At 37.2% G+C, this 23,541-nt stretch overlaps 1 protein-coding gene and 1 long non-coding RNA gene across 2 annotated transcripts; both read right to left on the reverse strand.

The window, feature by feature from the left end:
* Nucleotides 1–8,744: 8,744 nt before the first annotated feature.
* Nucleotides 8,745–11,587, reverse strand: LOC132057424 (cytochrome P450 93A3-like). Its single transcript, XM_059450021.1, has 2 exons — nt 9,681–11,587; nt 8,745–9,473 (listed from the first exon to the last, which is right to left on the reverse strand). The coding sequence occupies exons 1-2, from the start codon at nt 10,581–10,583 to the stop codon at nt 8,829–8,831; spliced, it is 1,548 nt and encodes a 515-aa protein (XP_059306004.1). The 5' UTR covers nt 10,584–11,587; the 3' UTR covers nt 8,745–8,828.
* Nucleotides 11,588–11,697: 110 nt separating this feature from the next.
* LOC132057426 (uncharacterized) lies at nt 11,698–12,497 on the reverse strand. Its single transcript, XR_009415146.1, has 3 exons — nt 12,377–12,497; nt 12,183–12,288; nt 11,698–12,101 (listed from the first exon to the last, which is right to left on the reverse strand). It is a non-coding gene; the product is annotated as an uncharacterized LOC132057426 (long non-coding RNA).
* Nucleotides 12,498–23,541: the final 11,044 nt, after the last annotated feature.

The raw sequence follows: 23,541 nt of genomic DNA on the forward strand, positions 1-23,541 counted from the left end.
AACCCCGCACCCTACCCCCTCCCCCCGGGCAAAAAAATTATTTCTTTTAAAAAAAAAAAAGTTGACTTTTTTATTTGCATCCCGCACCCTACCCCACCCCGCACCCCCTACCCCCTAATCGCCCCCCCCCAAAAAAAAAAAATATTTTTGAAAAAAAAGTTTTGACGTTATTTTTTTGGTTTTTGCACTATCCCCCCCCCGGCACAAAAAAATTATTTTTAATTTTTTCCACCCACACCTACCCCCTATCCCCCCCCACCCCACTCCACCCCAAGCAAAAAAAAATTATTATTTTGGAAAAAAAAATTATTTTTCCACCCCCCCACCCTACCCCCACCCCCCCCCCCCCCGGCAAAAATATTTTTTTTTTTGACAAAAAAAAGTTTTGACCTACCCCCCCCCACTACCCCCCCCTCACCCAACAAAAAAAAAAATTAGAAACCCAAAAAAATAATAAAAAGCTTCAAAAAAAAATGTTTGCGGGTTAAAAATTAAAACTTTTGGAAGGAGGGGGGTATTTTTTTTCGGGGGGGGGGGGGGGGAAAAGATTTTTTTTGGGGGCCACGCTACATGAAAAGATAATAAAAAACAAAAAAAAAATGTTGGGGTTGGGGGAGGGGGGGTGGGTATGGGTTCACGCAAGGGGGGAGGGGGGGTGATGGGGGATGTCGTCGGGTAGAAAATTTAGAAAAAAATTAAAAACTTCAAAAAAAATGTTGTGGGATGGGGTGGGTAGGTGGCGGGTAGGGTGCGAGGGGAGGGGTGGGTGTATGGGTTACGGTGGAGTGGTTGGGGGTGGGGGTGCAAAAAATAAAAAAAAAAAAATAATGGAGGGGGTGGGGGCATGGGGTGTGGGTGAGTGGGGTGGGGTGTGGGTGGGGGTATGGGGTTGGAGTTGGTGAGGGTTGGGGTGGGGGTGCAAAAAACAAAAAAAGAAAAAAAGAAATTTTTTTTGGAGGGGGTGGGGGTGTAAGTGGGTGGGTAGGAGTGGGGTGTGGGTGGGGTTGGGGGTATGGGGTTGAGTTGGAGTTGGTGAGGCTTGGATGAGTATTTTCCGGAAAACGTTTTCTATCAACCAAAAGAACATGAGAAAATAAGTAAGAAATTCACTTATTTTCCACCACCAAAACGAACATGAGAAAATAAGTGGAAATTCACTTATTTTCTAGAAAAAAATTTTCCAGGAAAACATTTTCCTCCATACCGAACACACCCTTAGGGTGTGTTGGTATGGAAAAAAGTGTTTTGCACAGTCTGTAGCGGAGCCAGAATTTTTACTAAGGGAACTTAAAATCTAAAAAAAGTATATATGAAGAAGCCAAGCGATTCAAGTCTACTATACATGCATAATGCGCTTCATTCATTTTGGACCATCGGCTAAAATTGATTATGGGCGCTAGCCGAAATATACAAAATCTATACACTGATCATGTATACTATATGTATATTACATGTATTTTTATACTAACATATACAAAACCTATACATTTGCTGGATATTTTGTAAATTAGATCACTAAAATGTATTGGACTGTACTTATCTCAAAATAAATTGGGATGACCTTATGAACCCCTTTTGGTATACATGCAAACAAGTATGTGACTCTAAACTCTATAACCTTGATTGAAACGAGGGTATACGGAAGTGGGTTGGTTCGATTTTTTAAATACTAAACCAAACCAAACCAATTGCGTCGGGTTTTTAAATTTATATACCAAGCCAAACTAATAAAATTCGGGTTTTTCAACATCGGGTTTTCTCGGGTTTTTTTTTTTGGAATAGCCTTGATACAAAACATATAACTTTTACTTCAAATATTTCTTTAGTCCTAATAAGATACAACTATAAAATTAAGGTGTTTCATAAGAAAATAACAAAAAATGTGATAAGAGTGATGACATTGTATTAAAATATTCAACAAAAGATAATAAAATCGGTTATAATAAATATTGCTAATTAATAAGCTATAAAGAAAATGACCATAATCTAAAAATACTAAGTCATGCTAAAATAAGTACGGCTAATAAGTATTAATTACATGACAAAAAAAACTTAAGTTATGTATTTTCACTCTCTAAACCAATTATGCAAAAATAAAGAATAGATATTCAACATTATTGTCATTCCTAGTGATAAATTGAATTTCTTTTATTAGTATTAGTGTTGAGTTGGTTTTAGTTTGGACTTTATATGAGTTACTAACATCCATAGGATATAAAACTTATTGACATTCAAAATTTTAAGTTCAAACTTGAATAATATGATAATCTATATTATTATAAAAGCGTGAATACAAATGTTGATTGACCAATATACCCTTAAAATATTGAACGACTTTTATACCCTTAACAAGTTTTAATCCCATTTTGAACATACTTCTTAAACCTAATATCTAAAAGAACGTTACAAGTATTTCTTTCTAGATTTAATCCTATGACAACTAAAATAGTCAATACCTAATTAAGGTCTAAAACGTTGACTATAGAGCATATTTCCGCAAATACTACTAGATTGACAAAAACCTGATTATTCCCTCGGAGTAAATATCTGATAGTCTTTCTATTGTAATTTTTATATATATAAAGTTGAGAATGTTAAATTTTCTAATAACATCTTTAATATCACTATTAAAATTATTTTCTGATGGAGTAACAATTTTGTACCTCATAAAACAACTATAATGTAATTACAAGTAATATTACCTAACATTTCTTTTTTGGTGATAATTGAAAGGGAATAATGTGCAAAGCATTAAAAGCGTGAATATAAATATTAGTTGATCAAAATATTCTTTAAATATTGAACGGTTATTATACCCTTTTATGTTAAAAAAATTTCTACAAAATAATATCATATTGGATAAAATTATAATATTAACTTTTCTCCCTATTATTTAGGACTTCAAACCCAACTGAAAAACTACAATCTTAAAACCCACGTAATTATATTAGGATTTGACTAAATATCTTAGACTTTAATTTTCAGTAAAGAATTGTTATTTCACTACAATTGTGAAACTATAATCCTAAATATCTACGCTATCAAGAACAGAGATAACATTATTATCATCTTGAAGTCTAAACAAAAGATGCACAAATTAAATCAGAATCAATAGTAGATTGGTTTTATATATTAACAGAAATTGTAATGTAATTACAAGTAATATTACCTAATTACTTTTTAGTGATAATGATAGGGAATAACGTGCAAGCGCACGTTGGTAGAGACTAGTAGATAAAAAACTACGAAAAAATTTAAAAAATATTTATAAATTACATTACAAATAAATATTTTTATGTATAAAATATTTTAAAAATTGAATACATGTAACGTCGGGTTGGTTTGGTTCATAATGAATTTTTTTAGCTAAAACCAAACCAAACCAATTATGGTCGGTTTCTTTTTTAACACCAAACCAAGTCAAACCAAACTACTAGTCAGGTTTTTTTTCTCTGTTTGACTCGGTTTATCGATTTGATGCGGTTTGTCGGTTTACTTTGTACAACCCTAGTTGAAACCCTACACGTTTTAGTTAATAAGTACAAATAATAGATTTTGAATCAAAATAATAAAACTGGTTAGGGTAAAATTTTAAACTCGAACCCATAAAGTTTAATTTTTTTCACTATTATAACTGTCGATAAACATTCCGAATGCAGACCACCAATTCCTCAGAGTCAAAAGATGCAGATTAAGAAGAAGAGACAGAGCGAGAGAGTATAGAACAAAAGTAAATTAATTGACAAATTTCACTGTAAAGTTTGCCAGAAATTAAGTTTGCATGTAAGAGCTTTCTGCTTTTACAAGAATAAACAGTTGAATATTGAAAAAGCTACTCCTCCCCTCCCAATTTGTTTGTCACTTTTTATTTTTTGAGAGTCAAACTTCTTAATTTTGATCGTGTATTTGAACATAAATTTTTTTTAAAAAATGTAATAAATTTACATATTTAGAAATTACCTAAAAAGTATTATAAGTCGTCATAATTAATATTTTAAAACACATATGAAAAATTACGGTAAAAAAATAATTCATTTAACTCTCAAAAAGTAAAAAGTATCAAATAATTTAGTACCGCGGGAGTACTACCTACCAATCTGTCAAGCAAATGCGTGTGGATGTTTTTTTATGCTCATTAATTACATGTCATTCAATTTCTCCCTGACTTATTTCTCTCTCCACAAAAATTTTATCTTTTCCAATGTTAAAAATTGTCAGCTGCTAAAAATAATCATTACATATCATTTAATTTCTCTCTAACTTCATTCCCTCTGCAAGTAAATTTTATTTTTTTAAATGCAAAAACCTGTCTACCTACTAAAAATGATCATTACATATCTATTTGTAGGGCTTACTATAAGCTTGCATGCTATCATAGATTTTGAAAATTTATCTTTAAAATATTTTCAAGTTTTAAAAAAGAGAAATTTCACTTCTATTTACAAATTTCAAATTTTTTCTTATTAAAATGTATGTCCAAACGCAACTTCAAATTCCAAAAATCATAGCTTCAAAAACTCTAATTTTGAAGTTTCAAATTTCTAACTTTAAAATCTATTGACAAATGGAAGCTAAAACTGTTTATGTGGGCCATCATCATATATGTTTAAGTTCATACATTTGTCAGCATTTTCTACTACTCTCCTTTTTGTTTTCCCCCTTGAATGAAATGAGAACATTAGAATTAGGTTGGCGATTTAATTCAGGTAGTAATAATATGTAAGCTACTTAAGGAAAGTTAAGGTGAAACAAAAATGTATTTAAAGCAAAGTACTTAGAAAATGGGAGGTTAAGAATATTAACATTTGTTGTTATATAGTACTCCCTCCGTCTCAATTTATGTGATATACTTTGACCAGGTACGAAGTCTAAGAAATGAAGGAATTTTTTTGAATCTTGTGATCTAAAATAAGCCAAAGATATTTGTGTGATTATAAATCATCTCGTTAAGCGTAAAAGGTACTCCCTTCGAATAAAAAAGAGTGTTCACTTAGCCATTTGCACACCTCTTAAGGAAATATTACCTCCTACAAAAGCATATGTAATTTGACTAAACTGTCCCTAATTAAATAGGTATTGAGATTTGATCACATAGCACTTAATAGGGGTAAATCTGAAAAAATAAGGTTAATTATTTCTTTATTTGATAAGTAGACACTCTTTTTGACCCAAGAAAAAAAGGCTAAGTGGACACTCTTTTTGATCCAGAGGGGGTAAAATTTAAAATTAAATTATTACCAAATAGGAAAAAATGTATCACATAAATTGAGACAGAAGGAGTATAATATAAGGTTTAGGTTAATTAAGGGTAATATTTATCTATTCTTAAAAAGCTGTGAATAAAGAATGGATCAACCAACGGAAATAATATGAATGCGTTCTTCAAATGGCCTTGGTTGTTCCATCAACGGCTGAGAGTCAATAGATCAACCAAAGAATAACAGGAATAACCGAATAAGACTCTTAAATACTCTAAAAAAAAATTAAAAAATAACCACTAACTAAAAAGAGAAAAAAAAAAACTATTTTCTAAAATTTGTTTAAGACCATAAGTAATTAATTCTTCTTAAGGCATGTAATTTGAACTATGTCACATAAGTCACAATGGTAAATATTTACTCTTATTAATTTTCTTTACACCAAATCAATTGAAGTTACTATGATTAAGTAATTCAGTAAAGGAAATACAACAACAAACTCAAATGAAATCTCTCAAAAGTGGGGTCTAAGTAGAGTGTCTGTTTACCTAATTCTTACCTTGGGAGGTAGAGGGGTTGTTTTCAATAGACCCTCGGCACAAGGACAAGCAACTCAAACTAGTGTAAACAAGCAATGACAAATTCAGTAAAGGGCATAATATATATTAATTAATTATGATTAAATAATAAAAATATATATGAAAATACATATAATGTACTTGTTGATCAGGTATAAAATATTTTTTGGTAGCAGTTTGGAGGTAAGTTATGCAACTATTAAATTCTGCATAAGTAATACCACGTTTGGTAGTTGGTAAGAAAGTGTGTTATTTATATATGAAATTAATACGAAATTTGATTTGTAATTTAGAAACTTACATAGCTAATACTTGTTGGGTTTTAGTTAAGTTGAATGGGAAATATTTCTGAAAAGATGCAACTAAACTGAAAATTTGCAACTTTTGAGTTGCACCTTTTCACTAAACCAGACCAATGGCTATATAAATCTGTTCAGTCCTTCAGATATTCCGGATGAAAAATTCTGAATTCTTTTATCTTCTTCTTCTTCTTCTTCTTTTGGACGCTGTGTTCATGCCCACAGGTAGATAGGGAGACGGTACAGATCCGTAGGAGCTTATCAGCGGATTCACAGGAGTACTCCACTACTCCGGAGGTGCTACTTATGGTCATATTCTTTTGTGTATATATTTGGGTACGACGGGGTCCTGTCCCGTCCTTACATCTCAGTATTCTAGTAGAGGCTCGTAGATACGGATGCGTGGGTAGTTGATGTCTTATCGATATGTCAGTGTATATTTTGTATATCATTTTTGTAGGGCTTATGTATATATATGTATGTGTTTCCTTCGAGATTGTGTATGTTCAGGTTGGGTATGATGATTAGCGTAATGAGTGGTGCTCGGCGGTCCGCCTCCGGTACCCGTCATGACCCCCCGGTCGGGTCGTGACAATACTTATAAGTATTAATCTACTCTCTCAGTCCCAAAATGAGCGTTGATTTAGCTCATTTCACGCCATTAAAAAATCTATAAATACAATACATAATTTATTAAAGTATTCCTATTCAATAAGAACAAATTAAATTTTCCCTCTTAAATATCATGTATCTTATTAATCATTTTGACATTGAAAATCAATCTTCAAGATTCAAACAATACATAGTGTTATTGGTGTTAGATCTTTAATAATTATTATAATTCTAATATTTTAACCATTAAATTTTTCTTGAGAATACTAAGAAGAAATAGTTCTTCAATAGAATAGTATAGTTGGAAAAAGAAATTCCTAAAGTAATTGTTATTTTGGTTCAGAGGTTGGACACTTCTAACTTATCTACGTCAAATGATTGAATTGCAATTCTTATCTCCTTCTTCTCATTTTTCTCTTCAATTGATATTACTTTCATTCCAAAATAAGTGTTATTTTAGCAAAAAATAATAAGATTGTCTCAAAATAACAATCGCTTTAGAAATTCAACACAAAAAAGAGAAAGGGGGTTAAATCTGGGCTAAATTGCTTCTTGTATTTTGAAGTGAAGAGGAGAGTATAAATAAAAGGAGTGAAAGTCATCGTTGGAAGTCATCGACCAAAATATAGTCTTTTCACACTCTTGTTTGATGTGGAACTCATGCAAGTTGCCAAATCAGCGAAAAGTGTCAAATTGGTAAACTTGGGTCCTACTACATGTGTTTAAAAGGTACAAGGTTTAGCTGAGCTATCTAAGTGAAAAATGGGAAACATAAATTGAGGCACTGTGGACCTCAAGGATTAAGGCAAGTTTTACTCTAAATTCATGATACTAGTTTGAATTTCATTATGGGTAGTAGAAACCCTAGCTTGGATTAATGAAATTTTGAGATATGAGATGGATAATTAGAGTTTTGGGTTCTAGCAAGAACATAGTGTAGCATGAGAGCTTTTAATGGTTTGAATACCCTATTTCATGTATTTTGTCCCTAAATTGGTGGAGAATTTGCTTCACGTAGCCTGTTGAAGTTGAGTCGAGGAGAATTGAAGACAAGATGCGAGTGATAACTTAACTCATAACTCAGCATAAAAAAAAGCCTCAAATTGCTGGGCTTCTATTGCGGAGGTTGAAAACAACCCCCGCACATTGATTAAATTACAGCGGTTAGGCTATCCCCCGCAAGTACTTGTCTTGAGAAATTACATGATTTTCATTTGAACTAGTTGAAATGATTTGATGATTTCACGCATTTACATGTACTTGTATGTGTTTAGCAAGTTATGCATGTATCCCTTAAGTGCATGTCTGTACCTTATTTTGAGTATCTAAAACAAGCTATAGGTATGAGTTAAAGTTTCTTTAAAAGAGTTAAACGTAGAATTGTGTTAAGTTACAATAATAGAATTATTCATTTGTAATGCTATATGAATTACTTGCATACAATTTACAGTATGCACGAGTTTAAGAAGAGTTCCTCGGAAACTCTAACAGATTTGATTAGGTATACGCTCCCTAGAGAGTGACCACTGTAATCATTCCGCGCTCCCAAGAAGTGAGCGCTTGTCATTTATGCTCCCCAAAAGTGAGCATCTTTATCATTTATGTTCCTTAGTAACCGAAGCTTATTGTGTTAGCACCTCTAGATTACAAGGTTTGTGTCAGATCGTCATGATGTACACAACTAATGAGTTTAAAATATGAGTGAAGTACCTTGAGTACAACTTTGAGACATACCAAGCCAAGAAACTAAATGAAGTTTCAGCAGTCAACACAATGTTTGAGCATACATAGCCTTTATATACGTATAATTACCAGATAATTTTGAGTTCTTGAAGAGAACATTTTATATAGCATGGCTCTCAGATTACTTGGCCCATGACAGGGTATGGTTTATACTATCACTCATTGAGTTATTAGTGGACTCCCGCCACTTATATGGCGAGCAGGTTCGCTTAGTTGATGAGTCCACTCAAGTGCCGTCCACATCCACTTAATTTGGGTCATCGCATTCTGCTTCAGTTAATTTGGCTTAAATATCTAGAGGCCGAGATACATAGTACATATATACTACTTGTATGAAGAGTTTTAACCACCCAAATAGAAATGATTTGGTTACATAGGCGCATGCTGGTCTAGCCTCTTTAAGTAGACATAGTTGGAAATGGACGAAGTCTCGCTACTGGAACACAATTTAGAGTATTAGCTATGCGAAGGGTGATCCCAGGTCTCGCTTCCATGTCAATTTTTCCAGTATCTTTGTCACTAAGTCTCCATTCAAAGCACTGAATCATGGCAGCAAGGGTTGTTAAAATTACTTGTAATGCTAATGTTATTCCAGGGCAACCTCTTCTCCCGCTCCCAAATGGCAAAAACTGGTAATGTTGTCCCCTCAAGTCAAGTTGAGTTTTAGTGCTTCCATCTTCATTCAGGAACCTTTCTGGTTTAAATTCAAGTGGATTTTCCCAATATTTTGGATCCCTATTAATAGCCCAAACGTTAACCATTAGTGTGGACTTTGCCGGTATGTGGTATCCTCCGACACTACAGTCTTCATTTGATGCTCTAACAATCAGTGGTATGGTGGGATGAAGTCTCATAGTTTCCTTCAAGATGGCTTGAAGGTAAGGTAGGTCTTCAATATCTGATTCTTCCACGAGTCGGCTCTTCCCAATAACAGAATCAATTTCTTGTGCTGCTTTCTGCATAATGTTTGGATGGTTGATTAGCGCGGCCATCACCCACTCTATAGTAACAGCTGATGTATCGGTTCCAGCAACAAATAAGTCCTGCGAAAATTTGAACAACAACCAGTTATCCCGTCACATACAATAATATGTAGCCGTGTAGAATTTGAAACGATTTAACTTATTCATACTGATATTTCAAGTAGTTTTTATACTGTCAATGTATTTTAATCTGTATCTGTTGTAGCAGGTAACCTACCTTATTTTCCAAGTTGCTAAATGAGAACTATTAGACTGGGTCGTCATTACCTGGATGAAAGCCTTGATATTCTCTCTTGTCAGTTTTCTCTCTGAGCTCTCGTCTTCAGATATATCAAGTAAAATATCAAGCAGATCTTTTATTACTTCACCTGATCCGTTCCTCTTTATGTTCGCCTCTTGGTGTTCAATTATTGTTCTTTCCATCACCATATCGATCCTGTTGCAAACATCCTTGAGCTTCTTCCCATATCCGTGCAAATCTACGTTCTTTAAAAATTTAATATAATCTGATGGATTGAACTTTCCAATCAGCTCAGTTGCCTCTTGACTGAGTTTCCTTATATTCCCAGCTTCATCTTCAGTCCCAGAGCACCTCGTACTCGTAGCCATTCTTGAAATCACATTATTTGTCAACATTACAAGTTCACGTCCAACATCTACTGTTTCCCCTGCTTTGGCCTTGATTAACAGTAATTCAATGAACTTGTTTATTTCCTGACTTCTAACAGGATGCAACAGTTGCAGTGTTTTTCCACCAAGGAGTTCAGTCATGCATAGTTTCTTCATAAACCTCCAGTAAGGTCCATATGGTGCAAATGCGAAACCCTGTGAGCCATAAGTTAGATAATCAATAGTTGCTGTTAGAGGTCGATCAGAGAAGGATGTCTCGTGAGTTTTGAGGAATTCTTTGGCCATTTCTGGCGAAGAAACAACTGCACACGGTACAGAACCAAACCATAGGAGCATCAAGGGTCCATATTTATCAGAGAGCTTCTGAAATGATTGGTGAAGCAACGGAGCGAGGACATGGAAGTGGCCTATGATTGGAAGAGCAAAGGGACCTGGAGGAAGGCGACAAGTGGGACGCTTTCTGAACAAAGCTCGAAGCAAGATCGTCGGGATGAGCCATGAGAGGAATAGAATGATGTAGCTATTCATCTCTGCCATCATCTGATTAGCTTGCTGCTTACTGGAAGACTAACTTGTGCAGCCAGCTATTTAAGCAGTGATATAGGTGATGTCATTTATTTTCCATAACCTTGTATATCTTATTTACTTGCCAATGCCTTTTGACACATTCTAGTTTGAGTCTGATATTCCTAGATAATATATCATCTTGTTTTCATGGTTCAAGCCAAGCATTTTACTAATCCCAAAGTCCCACATAAATAAGAAGCAAAAGAAGATACCTTGTTTTCGTGGGTTAAGCCAAGATCCTGGATCATTCTATTACAGAAACAGTCAAGCAGATGGAACAAGTGAAGAAACCGATAATGTGCAGCATTATTATAGTGGAAGATCACTCAAACCTAGGATGTACATTATTCTGGAGTAAATATCTCAAAAGATCACTCAACTATAAGAAATTATGTGGTAAAGTCATTCAACTTTATTTTGTATCATAAAATCGCTCACGGCTTTTCTCATATAAAATCACTCAATCAAATTTATCATCATAAAATAGATTTGACATGGCAAAATAAATCAATTTTTCATGTCATGTAGACATGGTCCCCACAAATCAACAAAATCTTCTCTTATTCATATTTTAATTTAGGCGGAATAGCCTGGGATGCCCCTGTACTTATCCAATTTTGTTATGCCAGTGTTCGTACTTTACGAGTTTGCCAACTAAATGCCTCTACCCTTAAAAAATAAGCATTTTAAGCCCCTCTGTCACTGCGTGTTCCTCACTCGGTCTGACATGGATGACTCATCAGAAAAATTAATGCGACATCATATCCTCATCATTGGCCTCATCATTTTTTATATTCATCTACCAAAAACATTTTTATCCTCTATTCCTTTTTCAAAATGTAATTTTTATATGAAAAAAAAAATTGAAAGTTGCTAGATGATATTTTACACATCCTATAACCATTTTTCTCGCTAACAGATCCGCCAATGAATAAACCAAAACCACCGCATCTCCGTCACCTCGCCGGCTGTAAATCCCCCAATATATGTAAATGAATAATTTAGAGCTATGAAATATCGAATTCTATCCCTTGGGATTGGACGGGAAACAACAAAATAAATAAGAGAAGAAAAAAGAAATGAATAAACTAGAGAAAAAGATGAAAGAATTCCATCCAACATACTCATTCTTACTCTACGTAGTCCTTGGGTAGAACAGTTCCATATCTTAGGCTCTCAATAGTTTAAGGCTGCTAACCTACAATTTCCGCATCAATTAGAAACCATTTCTCATTTAATCGTGGATTAGGAACTAAATAGTTCAAACTATCCAAGAAAGATATCACGTAGTCGAAGCGTGGCTCTCTTGAAGGGCTCGATCCCTTTAAAGATGTAAGAAGTGAAAAACAATTATTGAAACCAAAGGTGGTAGGTTAGCTCAGCTGATTGTCACCATTTACGCGATCAGTTGAAGGATTGGTGACATATAGGTTTAGTCCTCGTGTCCGTCCTGGGGCCCCTCCTTTGAGCAAAGACAAGTCCAGAACATACCTGCACCAGAGGGGCATCAGATGCCAGAATTCCGATATGTACTTTGTATACAAAAATCAATGGACTGGGCAAATCACATACACGTTATCTGATGCCTTTTGATATTCTGCAGCACCACAGTTGATTAAAATCTTCTGATCATTCTTTGAGACTAAATGTTCGACAGGCAAGTCGACTAATTCTGGATCTGCATTTAAGAAAAGTTTATAAAATCAATATAGCGTAATATTGCCTGATAGAATCAAGGTAAGAACAAGCTATGTCGTCTAGCTTACATGTTATAGGAGCAGTCTTCACGCCTTCAGTGAGACCCAAGATGTTCTACATAAATAGAAAGTTACATCATGTCGTGTCACTAAATGCGAATTTATTCGGAGTCTCATTTAGTGTTATTTGGCAAGATCTGATGACCGGCCCTGTTTGCCCTGAAATTCCACCGATCCTTACCAAATGGGCTGGGGACATATACGGATTGCTTACACGAGCACGGCTTAGCTTATTTTTTTATTTATTTGGTCCAAACACCGAGGACCCTTGTTTGGAGACCCGTCGTGTGTATTAGCTCATAGATTTGGCGAGATCTGATGACCGGCTCTGTTTCTCCTGAAAATCCACCGGTCCTTACCAAACGGGCTGGGGACATATGCGGATTGCTTGTACGAGAACAGCGTAGCATATTTTTTCATTTATTTGGTCAAAACACCGAGGACCCTTGTTTGGAGACCCGTCGTGTGTATTAGCTCATAGATTTGGCGAGATCTGATGACCGGCTCTGTTTGCCCTGAAAATCCACCGGTCCTTATGAAACGGGCTGGGGACATATACAGATCACATACACGGGCACGTCGTAGCTTATTTTTCCATTTATTTGGTCCAAACACCGAGGACCCTGGTTTGGAGACCCATCGTGTGTATTAGCTCATAGATTTGGCGAGATCTGATGACCGGCTCTGTTTGCCCTGAAATTCCACCGGTCCTTACCAAATAGGCTGGGGACATATACGGATTACTTACACGAGCACGTCGTAGCTTATAATTTCATTTATTTTGTCCAAACACCGAGGATCCTTGTTTGGAGACCCGTCGTGTGTATTAGCTCATACATTTGGCGAGATCTGATGACCGGCTCTGTTTACCCTGAAATTCCACCGGTCCTTACCAAATGGGCTGGGGACATATACGCATTACTTACACGAGCACGTCGTAGCTTATTTTTTCATTTATTTGGTCCAAACACCGAGGATCCTTGTTTGGAGACCCGTCGTGTGTATTAGCTCATAGATTTGGCGAGATCTGATGACTGGCTCTGTTTGCCCTGAAATTCCACCGGTCCTTACCAAACGGGCTGGGGACATATACGGATTTCTTGTACGAGAACGAAGTAGCTTATTTTTTCATTTATTTGGTCCAAACACCGAGGACCCTAGTTTGTAGACCCGTCGTGTGTATTAGCTCATAGATTTGGCGAGATCTGATGACCGGCTTGCCCTTAAATTCCTCCGGTCCTTACCAAATTTGCTGAGGGCATATTATTGACACCCAATTTTGTCCCGCCTTTCTTCCAAAATATTTATTTGCGTTTTCAATATTTTGACAACTTAAGAATAGTCATGTATACTTTACTACAATTATTAGCTTTCTATTAATATGGTCGTTTTCATTTTGTCCAACTATAGTCATCGCCTATTATCGTTATCATTGCCGTTATTATTATTATTATTATTATTATTATTATTATTATTATTATTATTATTATTATTATTTTATTATTATTATTATTATTATTATCATCATCATTATTATTATTATTATTATTATTATTATTATTATTATTATTATTATTATTATTATTATTACTATTATTATTATTATTTTTTTCATCATATTTCTATCACTTAATATTATAATCGCCATGATCACTTTTAACATTTCTATTTATTATCCTACGCAAAAACGCATCGCATTTTTGTTTATACAATTAAACGACGGCGTTTACCTATTTTATAACTCTATAAATATTATCGCAACTATTACAATATCATATAATTTTATTTTTTTAGTTGAGCGCTAATAAATATATTTTATATTAAATCATATTTTAGCACACAAGAGTCTTTCATCTTAATTTAGAAGCCCAAATAAATATAAGGGAAGAAAGCATATTAAGTCCAGAATAAATAGGCTTCATACTAGCCCAATTTACATAAAATCTGATCATTATTTTGGCTAAGATTAGCCCACAAGAGAGCCCAATCCAAACAGCCTATTTCCATACCCTTTTTTCCACATGGACGCCACGCGAGTGCCCCGTCAGCACCACATAAGGCGCCAAACGTTCACAGCATAGGGCTAGCACATGCCCCTCCCACACACTCCACATGCTGCTCACACGCCTCCCAGGTCCAAACACACGCCTTCCATATGTCACTCTCGGATTGGCTGAGCAATTAAGTCTTAAACCCTAGGTTCCTAATTGATATTGGATGGTCTATTTTACCCTCACTTAACCTAAGCGAAATACCCATTATACCCTTTGATGCCCTAATATTCTAGGTTTTCATTCATTGAACATCATAGCCGCGCCTCCTTCTCTCTGCCATGGGAGGAAATAATTTTGTTTCCTTCTCCATTTTTAACAAATTCTGACCTTCATACCGAAAAGGGCAGGGATTGTATGGCAAATTCCGAGTAAACCTCTGTAAGAATCACGTGAAAATGATTCAGAGAGGGCTGACCAAAGATTTTGAATTTCTTTCCTCTTTTCCGCAACAAAACCAAGCAAAGCAGAGGCTATACACGGGATTTCTCTTATTTTTTCGCCATTTTCGGCATCAAGAGGTCTGTCCCCTGTTGTTTTTTTTCGACGTGGCTGCAGGCTTACGCCAATGAGTCCGTTTGAAACCCAAAGTCGTGGTTAAAATCTCGCTCAAAAAATGTAGAAGGAGAACCCTAATCCTATTCTATAAATATCAACGTTTTCGAGACCAATGGGGAGGTGAAGAGCCACGGCCTCACTCTCAAAAAAAAAAAAAAAAAAAAAAAGCAAAAATATCCAACATATCATTCTGAATAGCTATATTTCACTTTTCGGTTTGAAACTTTTGATTAATCTAAGCGGGTTCGGGTTCGTCGTGTTTTTGAGCGTGGATCCGGGACCTAAAAGCCCTAGTTCGCTGCACCCGAAAAAGGTTCGTAAATCTCCTTCTTTTAGTCTTATTCGTTGTTTCTTGTCATGCTTTATGCTTACTGTTTAATTTAATTATCTACTATTAGTAGTTTTTAAGCATGCGTAGGGTATGTTTAATGGTCATTCTAGATTTAAAGATGTTGTAATAGCATAATGCAGTTCTGTATGCTTATGCATGTCTTAGTTAGAACTCCTGTAGCTTATGTTAAGATCGGGTAACTATTGTATGCCTATTTATATGGTTAGTCTTCTAATTGGTAGTGTTTCAAGTATGATTAATAGATGTTTAGTTTACTGTTAGTTAGTTCCTTTGTCGTTAATAGTATAGGTATGATTGAGATGTTATTTTAGTTGATTAGTAGTACCTAGTTGATAGCTTGTTAGTCGTAGCTTAATAATCCATACTTTCATTCATTAGTGTAACTTGTTGAAACTAAATGGAATTAATGGTACTCTTATTAATCAAATCAGGTTGCTAGTGACCTTTTAAATGGTTGAGTTCGGGTTCTGCATACAATGCTGAAAAGATTTGTTCAGCCCCTGTGTTTACCTACTCGGTTTCTGTTTAATCTGCCTTTATAGATGTCAATCTGTTGCATGAAGTCCATTATCAACTTACCTTAGGATCATCCTGTCTAAAACATGTATAAGAACTTGCACGTATGCACCATCATATAAACTTGTGCTTGATTGATTGAACCCCCTAGATAAGAATCCACACCTAAACATAGTACTAGTTGATTAAAATGGCATAAATATTAACTTAAAGTAATATGGCTTGCCTGTTTTAATTGAACATGATATCACTGATGTCCCCATGTTAATTTATAATCTAAAAATGGTAAGTTTGGGTTTGGTATGAGTTATCTGGTTCACTTGGTCTCCCATATGATAACATAAGGTCCAAACTGACTTAAAAGGTCATCATACCATAATTAGTGTAGGATTAAGACTATTCTAGTAGCTATGTTAGTTTAAAATGAGATAAGTATATATCTACATGGTAAATATGTATGTGAAGTTCTGTTATTTTTTGTTTGGCTTCGGCATCAAGGATTATATTACCTTGCGTTTAGTTTTTGCAATAGTTTCCATGCCTAAAAAATGGTTAAAATCAACATGTGTCGTTTTATGTTTGCGTTGGTTAAGCATTTGTTTCAAAAGTTTCCAATCAGATTCCCCCCTAATCGAATTTTCTTTGATTCTATATATATATCAATGATATATATACTCCATGTATTGTTAATTGGGATTGCGTGAAATCTTTATCTCCTTTCTTTGCATGTAAAAAAAAAAAAAAAAAAAAAAAAAGCAAAAATATCCGAGACTCGATATCTAGACTCGAAATCTATATTTCACTTTTCATCTTTAAACTTCTCTGACCAAAATGAAGGAGAGGCTAGGAAAAGTAGTAATATTATGTCATGGCCTACTTCCTGTTGCTTATTATAGGGGAAGAGTTATATCTTGTTGTTTCTTTTTGTTTGTTATGAGTGTTATGTCTGTTGGTGGTGATTTATTTCTGAACATTTAACCTTGTTTGATCATTTAGATTAATCTCTAGTTAATAATCCAAGCATTTACTAAAAAAACCTATATTACGTCATACCGATTTAAGATATTAGTATGCGGGCTGTTAAGAATTAAAGGTTAACCTTTTTCTAAGAAACTAGCTCTTAAAACTTTTTCTTTTAAAATTAGAACTTATGTTTAGCCATAAATCTCTTCAACGGGTCAAAATGACTTTAGCAGCTTAGCTCGGTTAGTATCGAATTCGTTAAACACTTTCGGTCAAAAAATGGCTTTTGTTTTTGAGTCAAAATCCAAGTCCAAAATCTTTAAGTTTAGTAAATTGAATGATTCATTTTTATAGCATGTTTTAGGCTTTCGGTGTGATCATATTTGATACTTTCCTTTTCTTAAATCGAGTCCATAAGTATCATTTATTACCGTTTAAAAAAAAAACTCTTAATTATTAATTTCATTAAAATCAAATAGGATCATAATATATTAACCTAAGTTTGGCCGGTTAACCATTTTTAACGAATCTTAAAGGATGCTTAACCCTTTCCCTTTAGGATAATTAGAACCCTTACCTAGAATTCATTAGGTTCGTAAGACCTTAAAAAATGGAGTTTAGTTTAGCAATATTTAGTTAATAATTAGGTGTCCTAATTCACCATTAAAATGGCGTAGCTTATTTTTTTATTTATTTGGTCCAAACACCGAGGACCCTTATTTTGAGACCCGTCGTGTGTATTAGCCGATAGATTTGGCAAGATCTGATGACCAGCTCTGTTTGCCCTGAAATAACACCGGTCTTTACAAAATGGGCGGGGGACCTATATGGATTGCTTACACGAGCACGGCGTAGCTTATTTTTTTTAATTTATTTTGTCCAGAAACCGAAAACCCTTGTATGGAGACCCACCGAGTGTATTAGCTCGTAGATTTGGCGAGATCTGATATCTGGCTGTGTTTGCCCTGAAATTCCACCGGTACTTACCAAATGGGCTTGGGACATATACAGATTGCTTACACTGGCACGTCATAGCTTATTTTTTAATTTATTTGGTCCAAACACTGAGGACCCTTGTCTGGAGACCCGTCGTGTGTATTAGCTCATAGATTTGGCGAGATCCGATGACCGGCTCTATTTGCCCTGAAATTTCACCGGTCCGTACCAAATGGGCTGGGGGCATATACGGATTGCTTACACGAGCATGCGTAGATTATTTTATTTATTTATTTGGTCTGAACACCGAGGACCCTCGTTTGGAGACCCGTCGTTTGTATTAGCTCATAGATTTGGATAGAACTAATGACCGGCTCTGTTTTCCTTGAAAATTCACCGGTCCTTACCAAACGGGCTGGGGACATATACGGATTGGTTGTACTAGAACGGCTTAGCTTATTCTTTCATTTATTTAGTCCAAACATCGAGGACCCTCGTTTGGAGACCCGTTGTGTGTATTACTCATAGATTTGGCGTGATCTTATGTGCCGGATCTGTTTGCTTTAAATTCCACCGGTCTTTACCAAATGGGCTGGGGACACATACGGATTGGTTACACGAGCACGGCGTAGCGTATTTTTTTATTTAATTGGTCCAAACACCGATGACCCTTGTTTGGAGACCCGTCGTGTGTATTAGCTCATAGATTTGGCGAGATCTGATGACTGGCTGTTTTTTCAAATTCCACCGGTCCTTACCAAATAGGCTGGGGGCATATACGGATTGCTTACGCGAGCGCGACGTAGCTTATTTTTTTTATTTATTTGGTCCAAACACCGATGACCCTCATTTGGAGACTCGACGTGTGTATTAGCTCATAGATTTGGCGAGATCTGATGGCTGACACTGTTTTTCTTGAAATTCCACCGGTCCTTACCAAATGGGCTGGGGATATATACCGACTACTTAACCAAACACCACGCTGCTTATTTTTTATTTATTTGGTCCGAACACCGAGGACCCTTGTTTGGAGACCCGTCGTGTGCATTAGCTCATATATTTGGCGAGATCAGATGACCGGCTCTGTTGGCCCTGAAAATCCACCGTTCCTAACAAAATGGGTTGGGGACATACACGGATTGCTTACACGGCGTAGCTTATTTTTTTATTTATTTGGTCCAAATACCTATGACCTTTTCGGGAGACCCATCGTGTGTATTAGCTCATAGATTTGACGAGTTCTGATAACCGGCTCTGTTTGCCCTGAAATTCCACCGGTCCTTACCAAATGGGCTTGGGAAATATACGGATTGCTTACACGGGCACGTCATAGCTTGATTTTTTATTTATTTGGTCCGAACACCGAGGACCCTTGTTTGGAGACCCGTCGTGTGTATTCGCTCATATATTTGGCGAGATCATATGACTGGCTCTGTTGGCCCTGAAAATCTACCAGTCCTTACAAAATGGGCTAGGGACATATACGGATTGCATACACGAGCACGGCGTAGCATATTTTTTAATTTATTTGGTCCAAATACCGAGGACCCTTGTTTGGAGACCCGTCATGTGTTTTAACTCATAGATTTGGCGAGATCTGATAACCGGCTCTGTTTGCCCTAAAATTCCACCGGTCCTTACCAAATGGGCTTGGGACATATACGGATTGCTTACACGAGCACAGGGAAGCGTATATTTTTATTTATTTGGTCCGAACATCGATGACCCTTGTTTGGAGGCCCGCCGTGTGTATTAGCTCATTGATTTGGCGAGATCTGATGACCGGCTCTATTTGCCCAGAAATTTCATCGGTTCTTACCAAATGGGTCGGGGACATATACGGATTGCTTACACGAGAACGACGTAGCGTATTTTTTTTATTTTTTTCGTCCAAACACCGATGACCCTTATTTGGAGACCCGACGTGTGTATTAGCTCATAGATTTGTTAAGATTTGATGACCGACTCTGTTTGCCCTGAAAATCCACCGGTCCTTACCAAATGGGCTGGGGACACATACGAATTGCTTACACGGGCACGTCATAGCTTATTTTTTTATTTATTTGGTACAAACACCGAGGACCCTTGTTCGGAGACCCGCCGTGTGTATTAGGTCATAGATTTGGCGAGATCTGATGACCGGCTCTGTTTGCTCTGAAATTCACCGGTCCTTACCAAATAGGCTGGGAGCATATACGGATTACTTACGCGAGCACGGTGTAGCGTATTTTTTTATTTATTTAATCCAAACACCGATAACCCTTGTTTGGTGACTCGCCGTGTGTATTAGCTCATAGATTTGGCGAGATCGGACGACCGGCTCTGTTTGCCCTGAAATTCAACAGGTCCTTGCCAAATTAGCTGGGGACATATACGGATTGCTTACACGAGCACGGCGTAGCGTATTTTTTTATTTAATTGGTCCAAACAACGATGACCCTTGTTTGGAGATCCGCCATGTGTATTAGCTCATAGATTTGGCGAGATCTGATGACCGGCTCTGTTTGCCCTGAAATTCCACTGGTCCTTACCAAATGGGCTTGAGACATATACGGATTGCTCACACGGGCACGTCATAGCTTATTTTTTTATTTATTTGGTCCAAACACCGAGGACACTTGTCTGGAGACCCGTCGTGTGTATTAGCTCATACATTTGGCGATATCTGATGACCGGATCTATTTGCCCTGAAATTCCATCGGTCCTTACCAAATGGGCTGGAGACATATACGAATTGCTTACACGAGCACGGCGTAGTGTATTTTTTTATTTATTTGGTCCGAACACCGATAACCCTTTTTTGGTGACCCGTCGTGTCTATTAGCTCATAGATTTGGCGAGATCTGATGACCGGCTCTGTTTGCACTGAAATTCCACCGGTCCTTACCAAATGGGCTGAGGACACATACGGATTGTTTACACGAGCACGGCGTAGCGTTTTTTATTTATTGATTTGGTCCAAACACCGAGGACCCTTATTTGGAGACCCACCGTGTGTATTAGCTCATAGATTTGGAGAGATCTGATGACCGGCTCTGTTTGCCCAGAAATTCCACCGGTCCTTACCAAATGGGCTTGGGACATATACGGATTTCTTACATGGGCACGTCATAGCTTATTTTTTTATTTATTTGGTACAAACACCCAGGACTCTTGTCCGAAGACCCGTCGTGTGTATTAGCTCATAGATTTGGCGAGATCTGATGACCTGCTTTGTTTGCACTGAAAATCCAACGATCCTTACCAAATGGGCTGAGGCCATATACGGATTTCTCAAACAGGCACGGCGTAGCGTATATTTTTATTTATTTGGTCCAAACACCGAGGACCCTTATTTTGAGACCCGTCGTGTGTATTAGCTGATAGATTTGGCAAGATCTGATGACCAGCTCTGTTTGCCCTGAAATAACGCCGGTCTTTACAAAATGGGCGGGGGACCTATATGGATTGCTTACATGAGCACGACGTAGCTTATTTTTTTAATTTATTTTGTCCAAAAACCGAACACCCTTGTATGGAGACTCACCGAGTGTATTAGCTCGTAGATTTGGCGAGATCTGATATCTGGTTGTGTTTGCCCTGAAATTCCACCGGTACTTACCAAATGGGCTTGGGACATATACAGATTGCTTACACTGGCACGTCATAGCTTAATTTTTTATTTATTTGGTCCAAACACTGAGGACCCTTGTCTGGAGACCCGTCGTGTATATTAGCTCATAGATTTGACGAGATCTGATGACCGGCTCTATTTGCCCTGAAATTTCACCGGTCCGTACCAAATCGGTTGGGGACATATACGGATTGCTTACACGAGCATGCGTAGCTTATTTTTTTTTATTTATTTGGTCCGAACACCGAGGACCCTCGTTTGGAGACCCGTCGTTTGTATTAGCTCATAGATTTGGAGACTAATGACCGGCTCGTTTTCCTTGAAAATTCACCGGTCCTTACCAAATGGGCTGGGACATATATATTGGTTGTACTAGAACGCTTAGCTTATTTTTTCATTTATTTAGTCCAAACATCGAGGACCCTTATTTGGAGACCCGTCGTGTGTATTACTCATAGATTTGGCGTGATGCCGGCTCCGATTTGCCTTAAATTCCACCGGTCTTTGCCAAATGGGCTGGGGACACATACGGATTGGTTACACGAGCACGGCGTAGCGTATTTTTTTTATTTAATTGGTCCAAACACCGATGACCCTTGTTTGAAACCCGTCGTGTGTATTAGCTCATAGATTTGGCGAGATCTGATGACTGGCTCTGTTTGCTCTGAAATTCCACCGGTCCTTACCAAATAGGCTGGGGGCATATACAGATTGCTTACGCGAGCGCGACGTAGCTTATTTTTTTATTTATTTGGTCCAAACACCGAGGACCCTCATTTGGAGACCCGACGTGTGTATTAGCTCATAGATTTGGCGAGATCTGATGGCTGACACTGTTTTCCTTGAAATTCCACCGGTCCCTACCAAATGGGCTGGGGATATATACCGACTACTTAACCAAACACCACGCTGCTTATTTTTTATTTATTTGGTCCGAACACCGAGGACCCTTGTTTGGAGACCCGTCGTGTGCATTAGCTCATATATTTGGCGAGATCAGATGACCGGCTCTGTTGGCCCTGAAAATCCACTGTTCCTAACAAAATGGGTTGGGGACATACACGGATTGCTTACACGAGCACGTCGTAGCCTATTTTTTTATTTATTTGGTCCTAACACCGATGACCCTTGTTGGGAGACCCGTCGTGTGTATTAGCTCATAGATTTGGCGAGATCTGATGACCGGCTCTATTTGCCCTGAAAATCCACCGGTCCTTACCAAATGGGCTGGGGACATATACGGATTGCTTATACGAGCACGACTTAGCTTATTTTTTATTTATTTGGTCCAAACACCGAGGACCCTTGTTTGGAGACCCGTCATGTGTATTCGCTCATATATTTGGCGAGATCCGATGACCGGTCCGTTGGCCCCGAAAAACCACCGGTCCTTACAAATGGGCTAGGGACATATACGGATTGCTTACACGAGCACGCGTAGCATATTTTTTAATTTATTTGGTCCAAATACCGATGACCCCTGTTTGGAGACCCGTCATGTGTTTTAACTCATAGATTTGGCGAGATCTGATAACCGGCTCTGTTTGCCCTAAAATTCCACCGGTCCTTACCAAATGGGCTTGGGACATATACGGATTGCTTACACGAGCACGGGGAAGCGTATATTTTTATTTATTTGGTCCGAACATCGATGACCCTTGTTTGGAGGCCCGCCGTGTGTATTAGCTCATTGATTTGGCGAGATCTGATGACCGACTCTATTTGCACTGAAATTTCACCGGTTCTTACCAAATGGGCCGGGGACATATACGGATTGCTTACACGAGAACGACGTAGCGTATTTTTTTTATTTTTTTGTCCAAACACCGAGGACCCTTATTTGAGACCGTCGTGTGTATTAGCTCATAGATTTGTTGAGATTTGATGACCGATGCCCGTTTTTGCCCCGAAAATTCACCGATCCTACCAAGCGGGTCGGGGACACATATGAATTGCTTACACGGGCATGTCATAGCTTATTTTTTTATTTATTTGATCCAAACACCGAGGACCCTTGTTCGGAGACCCGCCGTGTGTATTAGCTCATAGATTTGGCGAGATCTGATGACCGGCCCTGTTTGCTCTGAAATTCCACCGGTCCTTACCAAATAGGCTGGGAGCATATACGGATTACTTATGCGAGCACGGTGTAGCGTATTTTTTTATTTATTTGATCCAAACACCG

The sequence above is a fragment of the Lycium ferocissimum genome, chromosome 5 (genome assembly GCF_029784015.1).
Source record: "Lycium ferocissimum isolate CSIRO_LF1 chromosome 5, AGI_CSIRO_Lferr_CH_V1, whole genome shotgun sequence".
Taxonomy (NCBI): domain Eukaryota; kingdom Viridiplantae; phylum Streptophyta; class Magnoliopsida; order Solanales; family Solanaceae; genus Lycium; species Lycium ferocissimum.

What these genes read in the sequence shown, in the direction of transcription:
- LOC132057424 (XM_059450021.1), bottom strand. Translation starts at nt 10,583, where the DNA reads ATGATGGCAGAGATGAATAGCTACATCATTCTATTCCTCTCATGGCTC. An exon ending in ATATCAAGGCTTTCATCCAG is followed by an intron (nt 9,474 to 9,680) that starts GTAATGACGACC and finishes AAATTTTCGCAG; the next exon opens with GACTTATTTGTTGCTGGAAC.